The 22,541-nt window shown below is 38.5% G+C and overlaps 2 protein-coding genes across 2 annotated transcripts; one reads left to right on the plus strand and one right to left on the minus strand.

The window, feature by feature from the left end:
* Positions 1-859: 859 nt before the first annotated feature.
* On the plus strand, positions 860-4,034 carry LOC128599540 (uncharacterized). The gene is made up of 4 exons (XM_053611236.1): positions 860-1,756; positions 2,321-2,575; positions 2,754-3,098; positions 3,594-4,034. Exons 1-4 carry the CDS (start codon positions 1,327-1,329, stop codon positions 3,875-3,877), a joined length of 1,314 nt encoding a protein of 437 aa, XP_053467211.1. The 5' UTR covers positions 860-1,326; the 3' UTR covers positions 3,878-4,034.
* A 7,263-nt stretch (positions 4,035-11,297) lies between these two features.
* Positions 11,298-21,131, minus strand: LOC128599544 (uncharacterized). Its single transcript, XM_053611250.1, has 8 exons — positions 19,899-21,131; positions 16,053-16,424; positions 15,541-15,795; positions 15,327-15,420; positions 15,021-15,075; positions 14,131-14,234; positions 13,310-13,423; positions 11,298-11,386 (listed from the first exon to the last, which is right to left on the minus strand). The coding sequence occupies exons 1-8, from the start codon at positions 19,939-19,941 to the stop codon at positions 11,320-11,322; spliced, it is 1,104 nt and encodes a 367-aa protein (XP_053467225.1). The 5' UTR covers positions 19,942-21,131; the 3' UTR covers positions 11,298-11,319.
* Positions 21,132-22,541: the final 1,410 nt, after the last annotated feature.

Genomic DNA, 22,541 nt, shown 5'->3' on the forward strand with positions numbered 1-22,541 from the left:
CAGTGTCTTTAAGGACTAGACGTTAATATGCTGATGTTCTGTGAACAGCAGAGACACTACAAACGATAAAACTTGTTTAAAAATGTACATCTGAATCTATGTGAATTATACACATACATCTACACACAAAATCAAAAAGCATTTTATGTAGTACAAACTGAATTACTAAGTAAAAAAAGAAGAAATGAATGTAAAGAAATGCCTCAAATTACAGAAAGGATCCATACATCACAACCGACACACATATAACGGTACGTATATATAATCATACACATATACATGCTGCCTCTGAAATGTAGCTCTGAAAGTCACACAAACCTGACATGTTTATAATCACATGATTCATATGTAAACTTTTCCGCATGTGGATTTTAGACACTTCACTGTTTTTATTTGTTTTCTTTTAAACGTGGAATTTTCACAAGTAGTGCAAAGGACATTCAAGACATGACAATATATTGAAATGCACCTTCATGTCAGACCACATGTTAGCCACATAAATGTAGGACTTATTACACATTGATGCTGTATTGATGCTGCTCTCTGGGGCTTCTCCATGCGGGGGTGTCCCGTCCCATCCACCATTGATTAAATGCACTCATCTTACCAGTCATTTTACCCCCTCATTACCTCATCTTGCTCACCTGGGTGGGTTTTGACACTGGTTTTACCTGCCAGACACATTACTGGAAGTGTGTGTGTATACTTTACTTCTTTTTTTGGACTTTTTAAAGGAACAACATTTAGTCCTCACTTCTCATTTATTCATCATTGAGCTAAGTATATCAGCATACAATCACAAACACACACACTCACACACACACACACACGCACACACACACGAAGCTGCCCGTGTGGATCACCTGCTGAACCAGAGCGGTAAAAATGCTGTACCTGGTGGTGATTCTGCTCTCTGTGTCAGGTATGAAATAAACGGTTCAGTGTTCAGTTCTTAGCGTTTTGCTGGCACCAGGACACGGACAGATTCTTTCATTTTTATTTGTAAGCAATAAACCAGTGTGTGTGGTGTTGCAAAGAAAAAAAGCTCTGATATTGGAGACTCCTTCATTAAAAGGTAAATAAATGTTAATTAAATGTCACCATATCAATGATTACACACGTTTTTAATGCATTTCTGTGGAGTATCTGCTGTACCATGTGACACCGTGTCCTGGTGTCTCACAATCACTGTAACGCTCATCAACTATTCGAGAGAGCTTACAGAGATGTTTTATATGAATCTTTACGCTCTCTTTTGAAAGACTAAAACATTTTTGATATACAAGCAGCATTTTGTAGTGGAGGAAAACAATCATTTAAAACAAAATGGACATTTTATCATTTTGTTTAGTCTTTAATGTTTCACACATTTTTCGACGCACTTATTTTGCAGGTGTTTTCAGTGATTGGGGTGTGAACTATCCGGATAATCCGATCTGTGCTGTGAGAGGATTCAGTGTCTCCATTCCCTGTAGTTATTATTATTCAACATCAAAACCCAGTACTCAGGTGACACAAATGCTTTGGTGCTCAATGAACTCAAACACAGGACTGTGTACAGACCCCCCGTATGTTTATAACAGCTCATCAATCACCACATCAGACTTTGAGTATGCTGGAGACAACAAATCAAACTGCACTTTGTTAATCCACAATGTACAGTTCAATTATTCTGGAACGTACAAATTCAGATTTATAACTAATGTGACCGGTGGCAGATGGACAGGTGTACCTGGAGCGACTCTACAAGTTGCAGGTGAATTATAATAATGAATCCTTTAGGAATAAATGTATATTTCTGCAAAGGCGAGATTCTCTTCTTGAGATTACAATTGCATCAACAATCTGAGTTAAATAATTTAATCATGAATTAAAAGCGAATACAGGATTAACTTTTAATTAATTCCCAAACAACTGACTTAACTGATTCAAGAACACGTTATTAAAAACTGAGAGAAACAATAAGAAACAAATATATTTATGTATTCTGTTCACACACATTATTGCTATATTTCATTTAGGTGTACGCACACACTGTGTTAATTATTGAGTGTTTTAATGACTATCACATGATATTGACTCAGATTCCCCTCTGTACGTTATGCATTATCATCTCTACGGCATTCTCTCAGTGAGAACACAGTTTGGACAAATTTTGTTGTGAAATATGAATCTGATTATTTAGAACGATCAGAAAAAAATAACTACTTTTGTTGGACTCAGATTTGAAGTCTCAACTGTATTGTGACTGTATTATAATGATTAACACCCTCTCAGTCCTGACTGACTGACGTGGAGTCTTTCCTGCTCTCCGAAAAAGATTTAAAGGTGTCACTAATCAGGCTCAGTGGAAACGGAACCCTTAAACAAGGAGACTCGTTAAATCTGACGTGTGATGTGAAGTGCACACAAAATTCCTCACAGTTTGTGTGGTCTAAGAACAACGAGCGCTTAAATACATCAGGACCCGTTCTTCACTTTCCTGCTGTAACCGTGAGGGATTCTGGGAATTACACCTGCACTTGGAAAACCAACATGACGTCAGGATCTGAAACGATCAGCCTTCTCGTCGAGGGTGGGTCCATCTGCTCACAACATTTTTGCCCGTGTGTGTGTGTGTGTGCTGGAACATTTTAAGAAATTGTTATTGATAGGACCTGTATGTGCTTCTTCTCAAATGTAGATCTTGAAAGAAAGATATATTTTGTAACTTTTTAAATCTTAACTGCTTTATGTACACTCTTATTTTGTAGGTGGTTGGGGTGTGAATTATACCACGCCGATCTGTGCTGTGAGAGGATTCAGTGTCTCCGTTCCCTGTAGTTATTCTTATCCACAGCAAAAATATCAAGTGACACAAAAGCTGTGGTGCTCAATGAACTCAAACACAGATAAGTGTATAGCCCCCCCGTATGTTTATAACAGCTCATCAATCACCACATCAGACTTTGAGTACGCTGGAGACAACAAATCAGACTGCACTTTGTTAATCCACAATGTACAGTTCAATTATTCTGGAGAGTACAGATTCAGATTTATAACTAATGAGACCAAAGGCAGATGGACAGGTGTACCTGGAGCGACTCTACAAGTTGCAGGTAAATCCTATGTTGTTGTTTTTTTTTAAATTTTAAATAATATATTCTTTATGTGCATAATGAACTTTCTATAAGATTCAACTGCAAAAGCGTGTTTTTATTCTACCAGTTATCAAATATATTGTCGGCTGATAATAAATTAGAGACAGAATGTGATGGGCTGTGCTGTTATTGGATAATAGAAAATGAGTTGATTATTTTCTCATAACAGCACAAGCGCATTAATATAAACCTGTGATTTGTAGCTGCGCTACTGTCAGAGCTGCTGTTATAGAAAATTAATCACCTTCTGACCAATCACAGTCCAGAACTCAACAGCGCTGTGATAACACATTATATAGAAAACATATATTAATAAAAATAGAAAAACTAACGAAACACATTATATAAGGACGTGTTGTTGATTCAGATTGTAGAACTCGACTGTATTATAATGATTAACACCCTCTCAGTCCTGAGTGACTGACGTGGAGTCTTTCCTGCTCTCTGAAAAAGATTTAAAGGTGTCACTAATCAGGCTCAGTGGAAACGGAACCCTTAAACAAGGAGACTCGTTAAATCTGACGTGTGATGTGAACTGCACACAAAGTTCCTCACAGTTTGTGTGGTCTAAGAACAACGAGCGCTTACCTGAATCAGGACCCGTTCTTCACTTTCCTGCTGTAACCGTGAGGGATTCTGGGAGTTACACCTGCACTTGGAAAACCAACATGACGTCAGGATCTGAAACGATCAGCCTTCTCGTCGAGGGTGGGTCCATCTGCTCACGTCACTCCTGAATATCTCGAATGATTACTGAAGGAAATAAAGTGACTTGTGTTCATGGTAAATAATGTAGGTTCCTCTTCAACAGGTGAAAATCAGTGGACAATCTGGATCATTGTTTTGGTGATAGCTGGAGTGATTTTCATTTCAGTGACTGGAGCTGTGATTTACAACAGGAGGTAAAACTCTGCTTCTTTTTTTATACAATACAATCTGTAAGTCTAAAACTATTATTATGTATTCTGTGGTTCATAAACAGGTTTCTGTGTGATTGCAGGTTTGTCCACACTGAGCAGCAGAAAGAGGACGATTCTACCATCTATGAAAATGCACAGCGGCAGATGGGCAGTTTTGCTATCTATGCTAATGTAAAGTAACAGAGCTGATTACAGTTTCACACCTCATTAACTCTATTCATGTCTTCATTTTGTGAATTTCTGAAAAAGAAAAAAAAACTATATTGCATTTGAACTAATTTTTTAAAATCAAGCTGTCCAGTCCCGGACGCAGTGAAGCAACCCCAAACCATAACATTTCCACCACCATGCTTCACAGTTGGTATGAGGTGCTTCTCCTAAAAAGCTGTCTTTTTTTCCTGGTTAGTTCTCTGTAGTGAGCAGCCAGAGGTTTTTCCCCTGATGGTCATAAGTTTATGCCTTTAGTTTCTCCTTTGTTCTTGCGAGGTTATCTGGGTTTCTTTGTTTTGGTTTGCTGTAGGGTGAGTGTCAGTCCTCATAGCTTTTTAAAGAGATCTTTTAATTCTCTTGCAAGAACTCTTTAGATCGTGGCATGATGACTCCACACACCTCAATAGCAAAGGGGACACCAGACAATAGATATGAGAGCGGTATAAATAAGACCGGTTCCACCTGCACTCCCTGAGCAGGTTCTAATCACTGACACCCGATCTTCAACACCTGATTCTACTTTTATGGATTTGAAGGTGTGATAAATATAGGGGTGTACTTACTTTTTCCATGTGACTTATCTGTTTTTTTGTTAATTTAAATTGTGAAAATTAATACAAAATGTCAATGTTATGTCATTTGATAGAGCGCATCACCTTTATTAATAGGCTTTCAAAGAGGATCAAATGTTTGCTTGTCCAAATATGTAAAAACAAACAAACAACAATTTCCATGGGGTGCACTTATTTCTTCACGTAACTGTAAATGTAATTATTTTAGAATTTGTGATCTTTCCCAGTGTGTTGTGTATTGGTGTATTTTTGGAACTTTTTAAAATGCTTAAGGTGGAAAAAATAACCCTTAATGCTGCTTAAATAAAATAAGTGACACCAAATATATATATTTCTATATTTAGATTATTTAGATGTTCTTTTGATAATAGACAGCAATAAATACATTAAGCTGTTTATTATAAGAGGTTTATCATGTGAAAAAGCTTAACGTGAAACAGTGATTTGTATTTAGTTTAGTATAACAGACAGTATGATCAATAAAGTGAGAGAAAATTTGGCTTTAAGCTGTTTCTTTATGTTTCATCTTTTTTTATTTATTTTTATATTTAACACAATTAAAGCAATTTGTCTCTTCTACCAGTAGAGAAATTAACAAATGAAATAAATAACACAGAAAGAGAATAACATGGTGCTACAGATATTTATAACACAACCAACAAATCATGAAACCCCCCTCCCCCCCCCTCCAGCCAGTATAGATAGAAAAACTAAGAAAGAAAAAAAGGCAAAAGAAAAATATATTTATAAATAAATGTAAACAAAACAACACTTGATGGGGTGTCCATCGAGGGGAAAACACATCAGAGAGTTAAAGTACTAGAGAAACGATCGTTGGGTATCTTATTATTTTTTTCTTCAAATTTTAAAAATGACATTATGTAAAGGTCACAGGTGGGCAGGCCACAGCCCCGGCCCACCACCAGAGGGAGACAGAGAGCTGCGTCTTGGTAATTAGTGGTAACCGGCTCCACCTGTGACTGGCCTATTTAAGGGCTGCTTACAGGTTGCTCAAACGTTTAGTGTTATTCTGTGAGGTCAAGATTAAGTCGGTATTGGTATTTTGAAAACGAGATCTGTACGCTCTATATTAATGCCCATGCTTTTGGAACGGGATGTCCAACAAGATCATGTATACGGTGGCCGAGAAGTGCAAAACCAAACACAAATATGAAAACAAAATAACAAATTATAAACACAATGACCAACCCGAAAACACATTAACAAATCAGACGAAACGGAAAAGGTAGGTATATTTTGAGAATGGATTACTTACCGCTGATTGCATGACACATCTGTCAATCAAGATATCCAGCAAGTAAAAAATTGTAAACAACTTTTGTTTCTTGTACATTAGTGGACTTCTGTGTTTAAACCTTTTTTTTTTTGTCCATAGCGAAACTGTAGGCTACATGTTAGAAAATAAAAGTTTTTATTGGCAAGAAATGATCAAATGGAATTTATTAAGCGCGACTTTGATGAAGGACATTTCATAAGCCGTGATTTTGGATCTGATGATAACATACCATGACATAAAGATTAGCTTGCGCTCTCTAAAAACACACCTACAGGACGCAGGTCTCTTTAGAGGAAACAACGATTCCCATTAAATGCAGTAAGGAATGCTGTAAGAGCAGAGCTGTGTGGACCAGGACAGTTATTCAGCTGGATCATGCGGTTAGAACTTCAGCAGAAACACAAGCTGAGTGTAAAACATGATGTTATGCGGCTGCTGCAAGAACTTAATCCTCAGAGGACACGCCGTAGATTTGTTCAAGTTTTATCTGAACCGCAGTACGGACAAAACATTACCACACGCACACACGAACTGACTTTCCAGTACTGCCGCAGCCTGCTGTACTTCCGGTATATCTTGATTGACAGATGTGTCGTCCAATCAGACCTGCGTCCTGTAGGTGTGTTTTTAGAGAGCGCAAACGAATCTTTGTCATGGTATCTTATCATCAGATCCAAAATCACGGCTTATGAAATGTCCTTCATCAAAGTCGCGCTTAATAAATTCCATTTGATCATTTCTTGCCAATAAAAACTTTTATTTTCTAATATTTACAGTTTCGCTATGGACAAAAAAAAAAAAAAAGGTTTAAACACAGAAGTCCACTAATGTACCAGAAACAAAGTTGTTTACAATTTTTTACTTGCTGGATATCTTGATTGACAGATGTATCGTCCAATAAGCGGGAAGTATTCCATTCGCAAAATATACCTACCTTTTCCGTTATATCTGACTTGTTAATGTGTTTATAGTTTTGTTGTTATTTTGTTTTCATATTTTAGTTCTCACACTATAACCGAGTCAGTAAACTCAGTATATAAACACACCCAACACTGAGAGTGAGGTTCTTCCTGAAGAAGAGATGAAGATGCTGCACTGGTCTGTGATTCTGCTCACGCTGTCCGGTGTGAAACATTCAATTCAATTCAATTCAATTCAATTTTATTTGTATAGCGCTTTTTACAATAGACATTGTCTCAAAGCAGCTTTACAGAAATATCAACATGGTATACAGATATTAAAGGTGCGAATTTATCCCAACTGAGCAAGCCACTGAGTGGCGACGGTGGCAAGGAAAATCTCCCTAAGATGTTTTAAGAGGAAGAAACCTTGAGAGGAACCCGACTCAGAAGGGAACCCGTCCTCATCTGGGTAACAACAGATAGTGTGAAAAAGTTCATTATGGATTTATATGAAGTCTGTATGGCCTTAGGAGCAGCCGTAGTCCCAGCAGTCTGGAATTACAGAAGATTTGAGCTCCATCCAGAGGCAGAAAGGATCTGGATCTCTAGTATCTCCATAAATTCATGTGGGGCTCGGCGAAAGGAGAGAGGGAGAAAAAAGATAATTATGACTGCGAAGTAGTAGAACAGAATCTAGTCAGGGTAGGCTTGAGTAAACAAATACGTTTTAAGCCTAGACTTAAACACTGAGACTGTGTCTGAGTCCCGAACACTAATAGGAAGACTGTTCCATAACTGTGGGGCTCTATAAGAGAAAGCTCTTCCCCCTGCTGTAGCCTTCATTATTCGAGGTACCGTCAAATAGCCTGCATCTTTTGATCTAAGTAGGCGTGGCGGATTATATAAAACCAAAAGGTCGCTTAGATATTGTGGCGCGAGACCGTTTAGTGCTTTATAGGTTAATAAAAGTATTTTATAGTTAATGCGAGATTTTACTGGGAGCCAATGCAGTATTGATAATATCGGTGTGATATGGTCATATCTTCTAGTTCTAGTTAGGACTCTAGCAGCTGCATTCTGGACTAACTGGAGCTTATTTATATTCCTACTGGAACATCCAGACAGTAAGGCATTACAGTAATCTAATCTAGAGGTGACGAATGCATGAACTAGTATTTCCGCATCATGTAGTGACAATATGTTTCTTATCTTAGAAATATTTCTGAGATGAAAGAAGGCTATCCTAGTAATATTATCTACATGAGCATCAAATGATAGGCTGGAGTCAATAATCACTCCAAGGTCTTTAACTGCTGCACATGATGAAACAGAAAGACCATCCAGAGTAACCATGTGATCAGAAAGATTACTTCTAGCTACACGTGGGCCTAATAAAAGTATTTCTGTTTTATCAGAATTAAGTAGAAGGAAGTTAGTTAACATCCAATGTCTAATGTCCTTTACACATTCCTCAACTTTACTAAGCTTCTGTCTGTCCTCTGGCTTCGCTGAAACATACAACTGTGTATCATCAGCATAACAGTGGAAGCTAATTCCATGTATACGAATAATTTGACCTAGGGGTAGCATATATAAAGTAAAGAGCAGTGGGCCTAAAACAGAACCCTGTGGAACTCCAAAAGTAACCTCAGTACGCATGGAGAATTCACCATTTACATCTACGAACTGATAACGATCGGTCAGATAAGACCTGAGCCAGGAGAGGACTGTTCCCTTAATACCAACAACATTTTCTAATCTATCAAGGAGAATAGTGTGATCTATAGTATCAAAAGCTGCACTAAGGTCGAGTAACACAAGCAGAGAGACACAACCCTGATCGTAGGTCAGTAGAAGGTCATTTACTACTTTAACTAATGCTGTCTCTGTGCTATGATGAGGTCTAAACCCTGACTGATACATTTCATGAATGTTATTCCTATCTAAGTACGAGCATAACTGCTTTGCTACAACCTTTTCTAAAATCTTAGAGATGAAGGGGAGATTTGATATTGGTCTATAGCTGGACAATTGAGACGGGTCAAGATCAGGTTTTTTAATCAAGGGTTTAATAACTGCTAATTTAAGTGATTTAGGTACATAGCCAGTGCTTAGGGAAGAATTGATTATATTTAGAAGTGGTTCAATTACTCCTGGACAAATCTGTTTAAACAAACATGTAGGTATGGGATCTAGTATGCAAGTTGATGAATTGGAAACATCCTCTCACTCTTACACACTATTATTGTTCAGAGTTTTAACTGTTTGCTGATTGATGTAGCCGTGTGTACGCTCAGTTACTGATTATACACTTTATACTGTTTAATATTAGTGGACATTTGATTTTGATTTCTAATGGTGATGTTTAAGTAAGTTTCAGTAATAAGAAACAGAAAATCTTTAGTAATTAACTATAATCATTACAGTTGCTCAGGTTCTGGACTTTCAGTGCACTATTGTTCTTTGCAGGAAACCTCAATACATTATGAACATTTATATTCAATTCAATTCAATTTTATTTGTAACATACACTCTGCTTTTACACTCAACCTTTATACATTTATTTTCTGAAAGAATCAAACTAGAGAGTTGAGAATCTGGTGCTAAAAACCCCAAAACAATTTCATCTACATTATTCAAACCGTAGCAGGCAAATACATGAACATAGCAGTGTGCATGATCATTATCATCACTGTTACTGTGTTAGTTAATAAAGTAAAACAATCTAAAGATAAATAACAGCTTAAAAATATAGGAAGGAAACTATATAGCATATATGTTACAGCACATATGTTACCTTGTACATAAAAAGTCAAACCACAACATTTCCCCCATTATGATTAAAATAGGTTTTTGTTAGAATAAAATAAAATAAAGCACTCTACTAACATAAGGATGCAAACAAACATTTACATTCATTTGCCAGATACTTTTTTGTGTGATGGGATTTTATATAATTAAAGATTTCCTGCATTAAATGCTAATAATCAACATCAGAATCAGAGAATCTTGTTTCTAAAGCCGTATTCAGACGGGATTAGTTTTCCCGACTTAAGTAATGTTGTCGGAGGACGTCTGGAGTGATTCTGAACTAAATCACACAGGAGAAGGGCTCTCTGTATGGATCACACAGATGGGCGTGTCTTCATGATGTACACACGCTTGTTGCACTAAAAGTAGCCTAATACACACATCTTATATATTTAATGCAAACTGATTGCTTCGTCCTTTATTATACAGTAAGAACTTGTAAGGGGGTGTGGCCACAAAAGCTGTGCTTGAGCATTAGTAGGTCACATGATGGTCACATGACTAGAACATGTATATAGGCTGTACCTGTGCTACTGTCATAGTAACTCAGGAACTGTTTTATCAGGAGACAGTAGAAAAGATGGGACGCTTCCTGGAGTGACTTTAAACTGAAGAAAAAGCACAAATATGTGGATATAAACAATATCTTGTTTATTCTACAGGACCTTTTAAATTACAGTGTAATCTTTCCAGACACGTTCATTTGCATGTACAGTATGTACATGCAACAACTCAGCGTGGCGCAAGGTCCCTTTCCAGAACCTTCACACTAACTGTTCCTCAGTGGTGGAATGCACTTCAAATCTCAATCCGGACCACAGAATCTCTCACCATCTTCAAAAAACAGCTAAAGACCCACCTCTTCTATGAACACCTAACCAACTCATAATAATAATAATAATAATAATAATAAAAAAAAATTAAAAAAGCAAAAAAAGCACTTACACCTCTACTCTGCACTTTGCTTCTTCTGGAATTCAGTTAATAGATCTTGTATGGTAGCACTTCTTGTATTGTTCTCTGCTTGATATCGCTTTGCTTGTATCTTTCTCATTTGTAAGTCGCTTTGGATAAAAGCGTCCGCTAAGTGAATAAATGTAATGTATGTAAAAATGTCTGACCTGACAGATTCAGACGCGACTAAAATCCCAGAGAAATCAAATCCATCTACACGTGTAAAACTAAACCAGTGTGAATAGAGCTTAAAGCGGCCTAAGAAGTAAAAGTAAAAGTCTGTTTACTCAAAAACAACATAAATTACACTAAAGAAATCATAAGAATGTGTTGAAAACAAATTCATTTAAAATGTCCTTCCAAACAGGATGTTTACAGTAAATAAACGGACACTTCCTGTGATATTAGCAAGTCTTAAATCCGAGTTGCATGCACGGGGAAAATCCCAGGCGTTATGATGCTCTCTAAATAAAACTCATCTGTTCTGAGGGTGAATGAGGTGTGAAAGCGTCATCAGGCCCTTTTCACAACGCTGTAGATCACACAATCGTCCTCCTCCTTCTGCTCAGTCTGGACACACCTGAAATAACACACACACCTGAAATAACACACACCTGTTTCTGACCTCTGTGGCTTCTCACTAACACACTTCTGTTTAAAGATACAGTAAGGGAAAGAAGTATTTGATCCTCTGCTGATTTTGTACGTTTGCCAACTGACAAAGAAATGATCAGTCTATAATTTTAAGGTTAGATTTATTTGAACAGTGAGAGACAGAATAACAACAAGAAAATCCAGAAAAACGCATGTCAAAAATGTTATAAATTGATTTGCATTTTAATGAGGGAAATAAGTATTTGACCCCCTCTCAATCAGAAAGATTTCTGGCTCCCAGGTGTCTTTTATACAGGTAAGGAGCTGAGATTAGGAGCACACTCTTAAAGGGAGTGCTCCTAATCTCAGCTTGTTACCTGTATAAAAGACACCTGTTCACAGAAGCAATCAATCAATCAGATTCCAAACTCTCCACCATGGCCAAGACCAAAGAGCTCTCCAAGGATGTCAGGGACAAGATTGTAGACCTACACAAGTCTGGAATGGGCTACAAGACCATTGCCAAGCAGCTTGGTGAGAAGGTGACAACAGTTGGTGCGATTATTCGCAAATGGAAGAAACACAAAAGAACTGTCAATCTCCCTCGGCCTGGGGCTCCATGCAAGATCTCACCTCGTGGAGTTGCAATGATCATGAGAACAGTGAGGAATCAGCCTAGAACTACACGGGAGGATCTTGTCAATGATCTCAAGGCAGCTGGGACCATAGTCGCCAAGAAAACAATTGGTAACACACTACGCTGTGAAGGACTGAAATCCTGCAGCGCCCGCAAGGTCCCCCTGCTCAAGAAAGCACATATACATGCCAGTCTGAAGTTTGCCAATGAACATCTGAATGATTCTGAGGACAACTGGCTGAAAGTGTTGTGGTCAGATGAGACCAAAATGGAGCTCTTTGGCATCAACTGAACTCGCCGTGTTTGGAGGAGGAGGAATGCTGCCTATGACCCCAAGAACACCATCCCCACCGTCAAACATGGAGGTGGAAACATTATGCTTTGGGGTGTTTTTCTGCTAAGGGGACAGGACAACTTCACCACATCAAAGGGACGATGGACGGGGCCATGTACCGTCAAATCTTGGGTGAGAACCTCCTTCCCTCAGCCAGGGCATTGAAAATGGGTCGTGGATGGGTATTCCAGCATGACAATGACCCAAAACACACGGCCAAGGCAACAAAGGAGTGGCTGAAGAAGAAGCACATTAAGGTCCTGGAGTGGCCTAGCCAGTCTCCAGACCTTAATCCCATAGAAAATCTGTGGAGGGAGCTGAAGGTTCGAGTTGCCAAACGTCAGCCTCGAAACCTTAATGACTTGGAGAAGATCTGCAAAGAGGAGTGGGACAAAATCCCTCCTGAGATGTGTGCAAACCTGGTGGCCAACTACAAGAAACGTCTGACCTCTGTGATTGCCAACAAGGGTTTTGCCACCAAGTACTAAGTCATGTTTTGCAGAGGGGTCAAATACTTATTTCCCTCATTAAAATGCAAATCAATTTATAACATTTTTGACATGCGTTTTTCTGGATTTTTTTGTTGTTATTCTGTCTCTCACTGTTCAAATAAATCTACCATTAAAATTATAGAATGATCATTTCTTTGTCAGTGGGCAAACGTACAAAATCAGCAGGGGATCAAATACTTTTTTCCCTCACTGTATGAGAGGCGCTGGTGTGGAAATGATGCAATGATGTTACTAATGCAACTGTTACGTATAACAGCTCACCACAGAGTGTTTTGTTCCTTATTTATTTCATTTAAAGAATCCTGCTGTAATTTTAGAGAAGGAACACTGATAATACACACTGCTCTTACAATTCTCCTTCAGTCTCAGTTTAACCTGCCACTGTTTTCATTCATTTCTGGATACTTTTATGATTTTCATTCTTACTGTTGGGTTGGTTTGTTGGGGTTGACGGACACAGACGAATAAATCACGTCTCCTTTATCTAACGCTTCTTCATCAGGCCGAGGAACTCGGTTTAGCTGCGCTGTGACCTCTGACCTTGGAGAGAGAGCGAGACAAAAAACACAGCTAACACAGCGTATGTTTTTACAATTCTATATTATTTGCGATTAGAGCCGGGAGACATGACAAAAATATCACCACCATTCTCAAAGACATTTCTGCGAAACACGACGTGTGTGGTGATAAACAGGTTTCATTCATTTAAAAAGATCCGTTATATTTAAGAAAAGAATGTTGGGACATACAACCCCAGTTCCAAAAAAGTTGGGACGCTGTGTAAAACGTAAATAAAAACAGAACGCAGTGATTTGCAAATCTCATAAAGCCGTATGTTATTCACAATAGAACATAGAAAACATATTAAATGTTTAAACGGAGGAAATTTACCGTTTTTAAGAAGAAAAAAAAGGTAAATTCGAATTTGATGGTCGCAACACGTCTGAAAAAAGTTGGGACGGGGCAAGAAAAGGCTGGAAAAGTAAGTGTTGGTAAAAAGAACCAGCTGGAGGTTAATTGGGAACGGGTGAGTAAGATGATTGGGTATAAAAAGAGGATCTTAGAGAGGCGGAGTCTTTCAGAAGAAAAGATGGATGGAATCTGGATGGAAGCAGAGGTTGCTCTAAAACCTGTTCATATCATCATATTGCCCGGCGCTACTCTAAATTAAATATTAGTTTTCTACAACATATTAAACTGTATTTTAAAAGCAAGCTCCACTGTATATTGCAGTATATATATTTTACCTTTTGTTTGTAGCTTTGTTTTGGACACACGCGTAAGTCACGTCCTCTTTGTTCCACTTTTCTTCATCAGGAACTTGAGCAACTTGGTTTAACTGTGGCTTTGTCTGTAAAAACATCACGCACGCATCAGCAGTGCTCATGTGCAGCAATGTGTGAACAAGTCAGAAACACTTTCATGAACAGTTTAAGTCTGTTGATGTTTAGTAGATGATCAACTCGGCCCCAGTCCTGCCAGAATTTCAGCTCCAGTTCGTGTAACATCAGTTGATGCCATTTTACACGTGGTGTTAAAAGTAAGATAAAGATCATCTGAATCAGGTGACACGCTGCTTCGTGACAGTCTACATCAGACGTATTCACACTTTCTCCCACTGTGCAAGTTTTGGAGAACTTGCTCCTCACCACCAACAAAACCCAACTTAAGACTTAAACTACTGCAGAGTACACATATAAAAACAGGCCAGGTTATCCCATCGGCCCAAGGCTTGAATTGTCTATAATTATCTTGATAATAAAATAACGTGTTATTTAAAAAAAGTTCATCTAACTGTTCATTTAATTTGTCACAACAATAATGGAAAAAAGTCAATTATGTTTCAGTAGTGTATTTACAATGCACTTTAAGTGTAACAACAATTGTGTCTACAAATGATATTCTTACATCTAATTGTGTACAACAACAGAAAAAAGTGCTCAGGGCACAACTAAATGCATTTAAGGTATATTTAAACATAACTTAATTACAACTTAAATACACTTAAGTTGTCACTGCAGTCAAAATACTTCATTGCGTATGTTTTAAAGTGTGTATATATAAAGTTTTAACACGAAGTATGTACTGTGCTTTTTAAAAATAGACTTTAAAACACATTTCTTTGAAAAGGTCATACCTGGGTTTTCTCTCCACTTTCCCCCCCGTTTTCTTCCGGAGCTTTCAATTTCCTCCTAATAGAAGCAGAAAACACACAGTGCACATGGACATGCCCTGGAATACACACTGTGATCTCATACACCTCATTTCACTAGAGTAAGGAACAATACTGTACACGTTAAATATTGCAGTAAACTCGACTTCAACTGTTATCAAGTAGAGCGAAAAATCTACGACTGAAACTAAATCCTGAGACTCGATTAAAGTCCAACACAGGATGTGATTGTGTGTAGATTATAATGTGTGGAAATATGCAGAGTTTTACCTCCTGATGTAAATCACAGCTGGGACAGCTAAGACCATGAAAATCACTCCAGCTGTCACTAAAACAATGATCCAGACTGACCAATGACCAGGATCTATATGTGTTGGAAAGAAAACATTATTTAACATGTGAATATTTAACTGAACACAAGTCACTTTATTTCCTTCAGTAATCATTCGAGACATTCAGGAGTGTTGTGAGCAGATGGACCCACCCTCGACGAGAAGGCTGATCGTTTCAGATCCTGACGTCATGCTGGTTTTCCAAGTGCAGGTGTAACTCCCAGAATCCCTCACGGTTACAGCAGGAAAGTGAAGAACGGGTCCTGATTCAGGTAAGCGCTCGTTATTCTTAGACCACACAAACTGTGAGGAACTTTGTGTGCAGTTCACATCACACGTCAGATTTAACGAGTCTCCTTGTTTAAGGGTTCCGTTTCCACTGAGCCTGATTAGTGACACCTTTAAATCTTTTTCAGAGAGCAGGAAAGACTCCACGTCAGTCAATCAGGATTTCTCACACAGATAAAAAATATAGTTATTCAGTAATAAACATCAACTAAATGAAATTTGATTATAAAATTAAAACTTGACTTGAATTTACTTTCACAGTTCATATAGAGAAAGATTATTTAATGTATTTATTTAGGTGAGGAAGTTAAATAATGAAAAAATTTAAAATAATTATGAATAATTTTCAATTTTTATATTAATCATTAAAATTCACCTGCAACTTGTAGAATCACTCCAGGATCACCTGTCCATCTGTCACTGGGATTATCAGTTATAAATCTGAATTTGTACTCTCCAGAATAACTGAACTGTACATTGTGGATTAACAAAGTGCAGTTTGATTTGTTGTCTCCAGCGTACTCAAAGTCTGATGTGGTGATTGATGCGCTGTTATAAACATACGGGGGGTTTATACACTTATCTGTGTTTGAGTTCATTGAGCACCAAAGCATTTGTGTCACCTGAATATTGGGATTTGATGTTGGATAATAATAACTACAGGGAATGGAGACACTGAATCCTCTCACAGCACAGGTCGGATTAACCGTATATTTCACACCCCATCCACTGTCCTGAGTGAGAACACCTGTGTAGAGAAATAAACGGAGATTGATAAAGTTATACTGATGTAGTGTTTTATATGTTGTGTGTTTTCAACTTTGTGAGTTCACCTGATGTTTCTTATTACTGCACTGTACACAATACACCTTTATATCTGTATTTATGCATAACTTATACATTTATTCATTTATAGGTATAAATAAATCAAATATACAGTTATTCTGCATGTTTGTGTATCTGTATACAGTGTATATATACACACAATATAATTTTTTATGTTTACAGATATAAAACATTTTATTACTTTATACAAATGATCAGACGAATGTTTAAATAACAAAAGACACTACGACTCATTTATAACGATTAGTTAATCTTGGTAAATAATCCTGAATGCTGGTGTCAAGACTTCTCAGCGGCACCGTATGCCAGTCCAGACTTTTATAATGCAGGTGAAAAAATAACTAAAGCGGTGAGTACAGGGTGAAACAGGAAACAGGAGTGAGTGATGAGTGTCATGTGACCTGCTGGGGCTCATGGGAAGTGTAGTTTAGCTTTTCAGCACTACTCTGACAGCTGTATATGACGATACTGTATATAATGTGTTCTAAATATTTCCCATAAATGACTCTGTTTGTTTTTTCTTTAACAGAATACATTACACAACAGTTTTTGGTGGATTCCAATTCGTCCATTAAGACTTTTTCAAAATTCTCCACAGATCTTTTGAGCCATTCCACGACTGGGTGCCATTTCCGTCCCCAGGATATGATATGTATAAATATGCATGAAAATGAACTGAAAAATACATTTTATTATTAAGCAGAGTGTCCTGCAAATCTAAAATATATCATTTACAACATTAATAAAAACCACCTAGAACACTGAAAAAATAGCATTTGCTACCTGTCCCTGCTCTCCAACACTACACTTTACCATTAAATACAATGATTAAAGTCCTTCAGAAATCCTTTTTTTTTTTTTTTTTTTTTTTTGCATTCTTGTGTGACTCCATATCTCATCTATGGTTTAAATAAAACATTTTTATTCAAAATCCATAATATTTTTGTTAAAATACACGTTTAATTCGTGTCTCCAGGTTTTCACTCAGTCCTGTTACCCTAACACATTCCTCCCTCTGAAACATCTGGAACATTTCACACGTCACATGTTCACCAGGACGGTTATCATCTGGATCTTCTGAAGGCCAAAAGTAAGTCCTCTCATTTTGTTTTCTCTATATTTGATGATATTGTAACTGTGGCTGAGAAGGTCAATCTCAGCGTACAGTCCTGTTACCTAAATCGCTTCTTAGATGTTATTTGTTTATTTTAAAAATATCATTTTTGGTAAATCGCTAGTATGTGCTCAGAGCAGGAGCCAGAAACAGCCACCCATGGCATGCTGCAGGGGAAGGAGTGAGATACACCCACCACCCTCTCTCTCTCCAATCTCTCGCTCTCTCTCTCTCCTTCCATCTCTCTCTCTATCTCTCTCTCTCTCTCCTTCCATCTCTCTCTCTCTCCAATCTCTCTCTCTCTCTCTCTCCTTCCATCTCTCTCTCTATCTCTCTCTCTCTCTCTCCTTCCATCTCTCTCTCTCTCCAATCTCTCTCTCTCTCTCCTTCCATCTCTCTCTCTCCAATCTCTCTCTCTCTCTCTCTCCTTCCATCTCTCTCTCTCTCTCTCTCTCTCTCTCCTTCCATCTCTCTCTCTCTCCAATCTCTCTCTCTCTCTCCTTCCATCTCTCTCTCTCCAATCTCTCTCTCTCTCTCTCTCCTTCCATCTCTCTCTCTATCTCTCTCTCTCTCCTTCCATCTCTCTCTCTCCAATCTCTCTGTCTCTCTCCTTCCATCTCTCTCTCTCTCCAATCTCTCTCTCTCTCTCTCCTTCCATCTCTCTCTCTATCTCTCTCTCTCTCTCCTTCCATCTCTCTCTCTCTCTCTCTCCAATCTCTCTCTCTCCAATCTCTCTCTCTCTCTCTCCTTCCATCTCTCTCTCTCCTTCCATCTCTCTCTCTCTCCTTCCATCTCTCTCTCTCTCTCTCTCCTTCCATCTCTCACTCTCTCTCTCTCTCCTTCCATCTCTCTCTCTCCTTCCATCTCTCTCTCTCTCCTTCCATCTCTCTCTCTCTCTCTCTCTCTCCTTCCATCTCTCTCTCTCTCCTTCCATCTCTCTCTCTCTCCTTCCATCTCTCTCTCTCTCTCTCTCCTTCCTTCCATCTCTCTCTCTCTCTCTCCTTCCTTCCATCTCTCTCTCTCTCTCTCCTTCCATCTCTCTCTCTCTCTCTCTCTCTCTCTCTCTCCTTCCATCTCTCTCTCTCCTTCCATCTCTCTCTCTCTCCTTCCATCTCTCTCTCTCTCCTTCCATCTCTCTCTGTCTCTCCTTCCATCTCTCTGTCTCTCTCTCTCTCCTTCCATCTCTCTCTCTCTCTCCCTCTTTCTCTCCCTCCCCCATCTCCTCTTCCTCTTTCCACCTCCTTTGCTGTGAAGAACTACAAACACACAGCATATCCCTTCAGCACCGACATCTCACACACACCCACACACAGGTACACAAGCACTCATACACGCTCCCACGCATACACACTCACACATACACGCTCCCACGCATACACACTCACACATACACGCTCTCACGCATACACATTAACACATACACGCTCTCACGCATACACATTAACACATACACGCTCCCACGCATGCACTCTCTCACACACAAAAACACACATGCATGTACACTCACACACATACGGACACACGTTCTTTACCCAATGTTCATTCCTGTTTCTAAAAAGTTGTGTTTTTTTTTTTTTTTTTTTTTAAAAGTTAAACTATTTTTTTGGTCCATTATTTATCCAATTATTTAATAAATTACACGATTAAAAACTGATAAACTTGAAGTTTGGGTCTCCTTTAAAAAGAAAAATATAGCTTTGCATATTGTAGAAAAATACAACTTGTGTGCATATATAGTGAATTTTAGTGATTTTTCTTTCAGATAAACTCTTTCTTGAGGGAAAACACAGGAATTAGTTGAGAAGCTTTTAAACACGTTTTTTAAATGACACGAGTTTGGTTACAGGACTGAGAAAAATGCGTCCATCTTCCACTTAGAAATAATGGAATAAAGTTACCTGAGATGGACCAGTGCACATTCTGAATAAGTAAATATGTGTGCTATGAGATTCAGTGTTGAAAAAAGATCAAAAATGATGGCACCCGTTCGGTGGAACGGCCCTTATCTTAATCACGTGTCTCTCTGCACTCTTTTTAAATGACTGTTTTCACTTAATACACGACTTTGCTGCCGTCAAAAAGTGTTTTTAAAAGAATTATGGCATAAAGTGTTTTCTTTGTGTTATCTAATTTTGTGTTGTAGTTATGTGTTTGTGTGTAAGTGTATAATCAGTAACTGAGCGTACACACGGCTACATCAATCAGAAAACAGTTAAAACTCTGAACAATAATAGTGTGTAAGAGTGAGAGGATGTTTCATACCGGACAGCGTGAGCAGAATCACAGACCAGTGCAGCATCTTCATCTCTTCTTCAGGAAGAACTTCACACACTGTTGGGTGTGTTTATATACTGAGCTGAGCTCTTGACGTGAGAACTAAAAGATGTTCCTGCAAAAAAGGTTGCAGCCTGTATCGCTAGACCACGTAAAATAGCGTCAGACTATTTTAACAGGAAGAAGGGCAGAAGCCTCATGCGACATTTCGTCCCCACACACATTCACAGACGCACGTGTCCAAACTTTAACCAGTAATATATTTACACCATATTAACATTCAGTTCGAATACACCGGCTTAAAGAAATAACACCTACAGATTTACTCAGTGACCACAAACAGCCTTAAACAAATCCAAACCATTTTATAGTTTCAATTCTTAACAGCATCCAGAAGAAGCTTTGCACGCTCTCGACATCTCCTCACCCAACTTCATGAGGATCTTCACCCAGGGGGCTTTAGTTAAATAAACCGAGCTCCTCACCGCTCCTCTAAATACTACGTGAAAAACTATTTGTTTGAGGAAAGAATTTAATTTTAAGTAAAAACTCGATTTATATTCAGGAATACACGATAAGGCCAAATGTACGTGACACCTGAACGTCAGAATGGTTTTAAATCTGTAGCATCAACATTTCCCTTCACTGGAGCTGAGGACATGAGTTCAAACCAGGAAAAGACCATTATTCCTCTTCTACCTAACGTTACATGATGCCAGGATCACAGGGGAGGGAGGGAGAGAGAGAGACACACACACAGTTGACCTGAGGTCACCCTGGGATATAAATATATATATATGAAAATAGTTGTATTATTATGCTGTTATTACTCACTCAAACATTATTAGTATTAGTATTCTTAAATAATAGAGAACAGTGTGTGCTTTGAGCAGGTGTATCAAACTGACTGATATATAAGGTTTGGACAAAAGCCTTTATGCTCCTGTGTGTATGTGCATGCGTGTGTGTGTGAGTGTGTGTGTATGTGCATGCTTGTGTGTGTATGTGCATGCATGCGTGAGTGTGTGTGTGTATATGTGCATGCGTGCGTGAGTGTGTGTGTATATGTGCATGCTTGTGTGTGTGTGTGTGTGTGTGTGTGTGTGTGTATATGTGCATGCGTGCGTGAGTGTGTGTGTGTATATGTGCATGCTTGTGAGTGTATGTGCATGCGTGCGTGTGTGTGTATATGTGCGTGTGTGTATGTGCATGCGTGCGTGTGTACGTGTGTATATGTGCGTGTGTGTATGTGCATGCGTGCGTGTGTACGTGTGTATATGTGCGTGTGTGTATGTGCATGCGTGCGTGTGTACGTGTGTGTATGTGCATACGTGCGTGTGTACGTGCCTGTGTACGTGTGTGTGTGTGTGTGTGTGTTTGAGGAGCAAGATGTTGCATGATGCCTCTGGTCATCTTCCTGTGTTAATGATTTGACACTCTTGTGGTGTTGTCAGATTGGGGGCGTTCTTTTTTTCTCCAGGATCTGCTTTTAGTTCTCACACATCATAACCGAGTCAGTGAGCTCAGCTCCGTATATATATATACATAAAAACTCAGTATATAAACACACCCAACACTGTGTGAGGTTCTTCCTGAAGAAGAGATGAAGATGCTGCACTGGTCTGTGATTCTGCTCACGCTGTCCGGTATGAAACATCCTCTCACTCTTACACACTATTATTGTTCAGAGTTTTAACTGTTTTCTGATTGATGTAGCCGTGTGTACGCTCAGTTACTGATTATACACTTTATACTGTTTAATATTAGTGGACATTTGATTTCGAGCTGATGGATGATTTCTAATGATGCTGAGTTTCAGTTTTGTTGAGAAAATAACATGATTAATAAGAAACAAATCACAATAGTAAATATACTATATCTATATATTCTTTTTATTTGAGTTTACATTTGGTTTTTGTTAGTCTTTAACATTTAGAACCCATCATTTCCATTCAGATAATTAACAGAGCCACTGTAAGTGCAACACAAAAAAAGATCACACAAAGACAAAGCACACAGAAGCAGGATCTTTTAAAAGTTCATTGTTTTGTTTATTGGGTGTAATAGAACAGGTTAACAAGCTTTAATGCACATTCATTTTCACATACTGTACATTATTGCAGTACATCTATTCCCAGTCTGTCTGAAACGCTCTGATTCAGTTCAAGTTTCTCCAAAGCCCCTCCTTCTGAAAAGCCCAGCGTGCTCTGATTGGTCAGCTGACCCATCGTGTTGGGATTGTCCAAAAACCTCAAGCGTGTGTCGGAAATGTAACACCTCCCCCTTAAAAATTCCCACAGCTGAATATCAAAACACAAAACTCTGCATTTGAACAGTCAATAGCGGTTACTTCATAAAATAATAAAACATATTTGTAGGTTCTGATTCAGAAGTGCAATATTGTCCGAGCAAAGTGGGAATCGCCCCATTTTTCAGGAATAGCCTTCGTGTACAGCCTGCGTTGTTCTCTCTCAGGTTCTGTATAATGCGCTGTGCACAAGCAAACTTTTGGGTCGTACTGCTCAGGAACAGCGTTGTAAATAAATGTTAACCACTGATTCCTAATTTCATCTGTTTTCTGAAAGGCCAAACAAAGGGGTTTTGCTTTCGCATCGAAACACGCCGCGTCTC

The sequence above is a fragment of the Ictalurus furcatus genome, chromosome 23 (genome assembly GCF_023375685.1).
Source record: "Ictalurus furcatus strain D&B chromosome 23, Billie_1.0, whole genome shotgun sequence".
NCBI lineage: Eukaryota > Metazoa > Chordata > Actinopteri > Siluriformes > Ictaluridae > Ictalurus > Ictalurus furcatus.

Bases quoted from the DNA above. Each gene is read 5' to 3' on its own strand.
- LOC128599540 (XM_053611236.1), top strand. From the start codon at position 1,327: ATGGACATTTTATCATTTTGTTTAGTCTTTAATGTTTCACACATTTTT. The intron at 2,576-2,753 runs GTGGGTCCATCT...CTTATTTTGTAG, and splicing joins GATCAGCCTTCTCGTCGAGG to GTGGTTGGGGTGTGAATTAT. The intron at 3,099-3,593 runs GTAAATCCTATG...TCTCTGAAAAAG, and splicing joins AGCGACTCTACAAGTTGCAG to ATTTAAAGGTGTCACTAATC.
- LOC128599544 (XM_053611250.1), bottom strand. From the start codon at position 19,941: ATGAAGATGCTGCACTGGTCTGTGATTCTGCTCACGCTGTCCG. The intron at 16,425-19,898 runs GTATGAAACATC...TTCTCTACACAG, and splicing joins GATTCTGCTCACGCTGTCCG to GTGTTCTCACTCAGGACAGT. The intron at 15,076-15,326 runs GTAAAACTCTGC...TGCTTCTATTAG, and splicing joins GCTGTGATTTACATCAGGAG to GAGGAAATTGAAAGCTCCGG.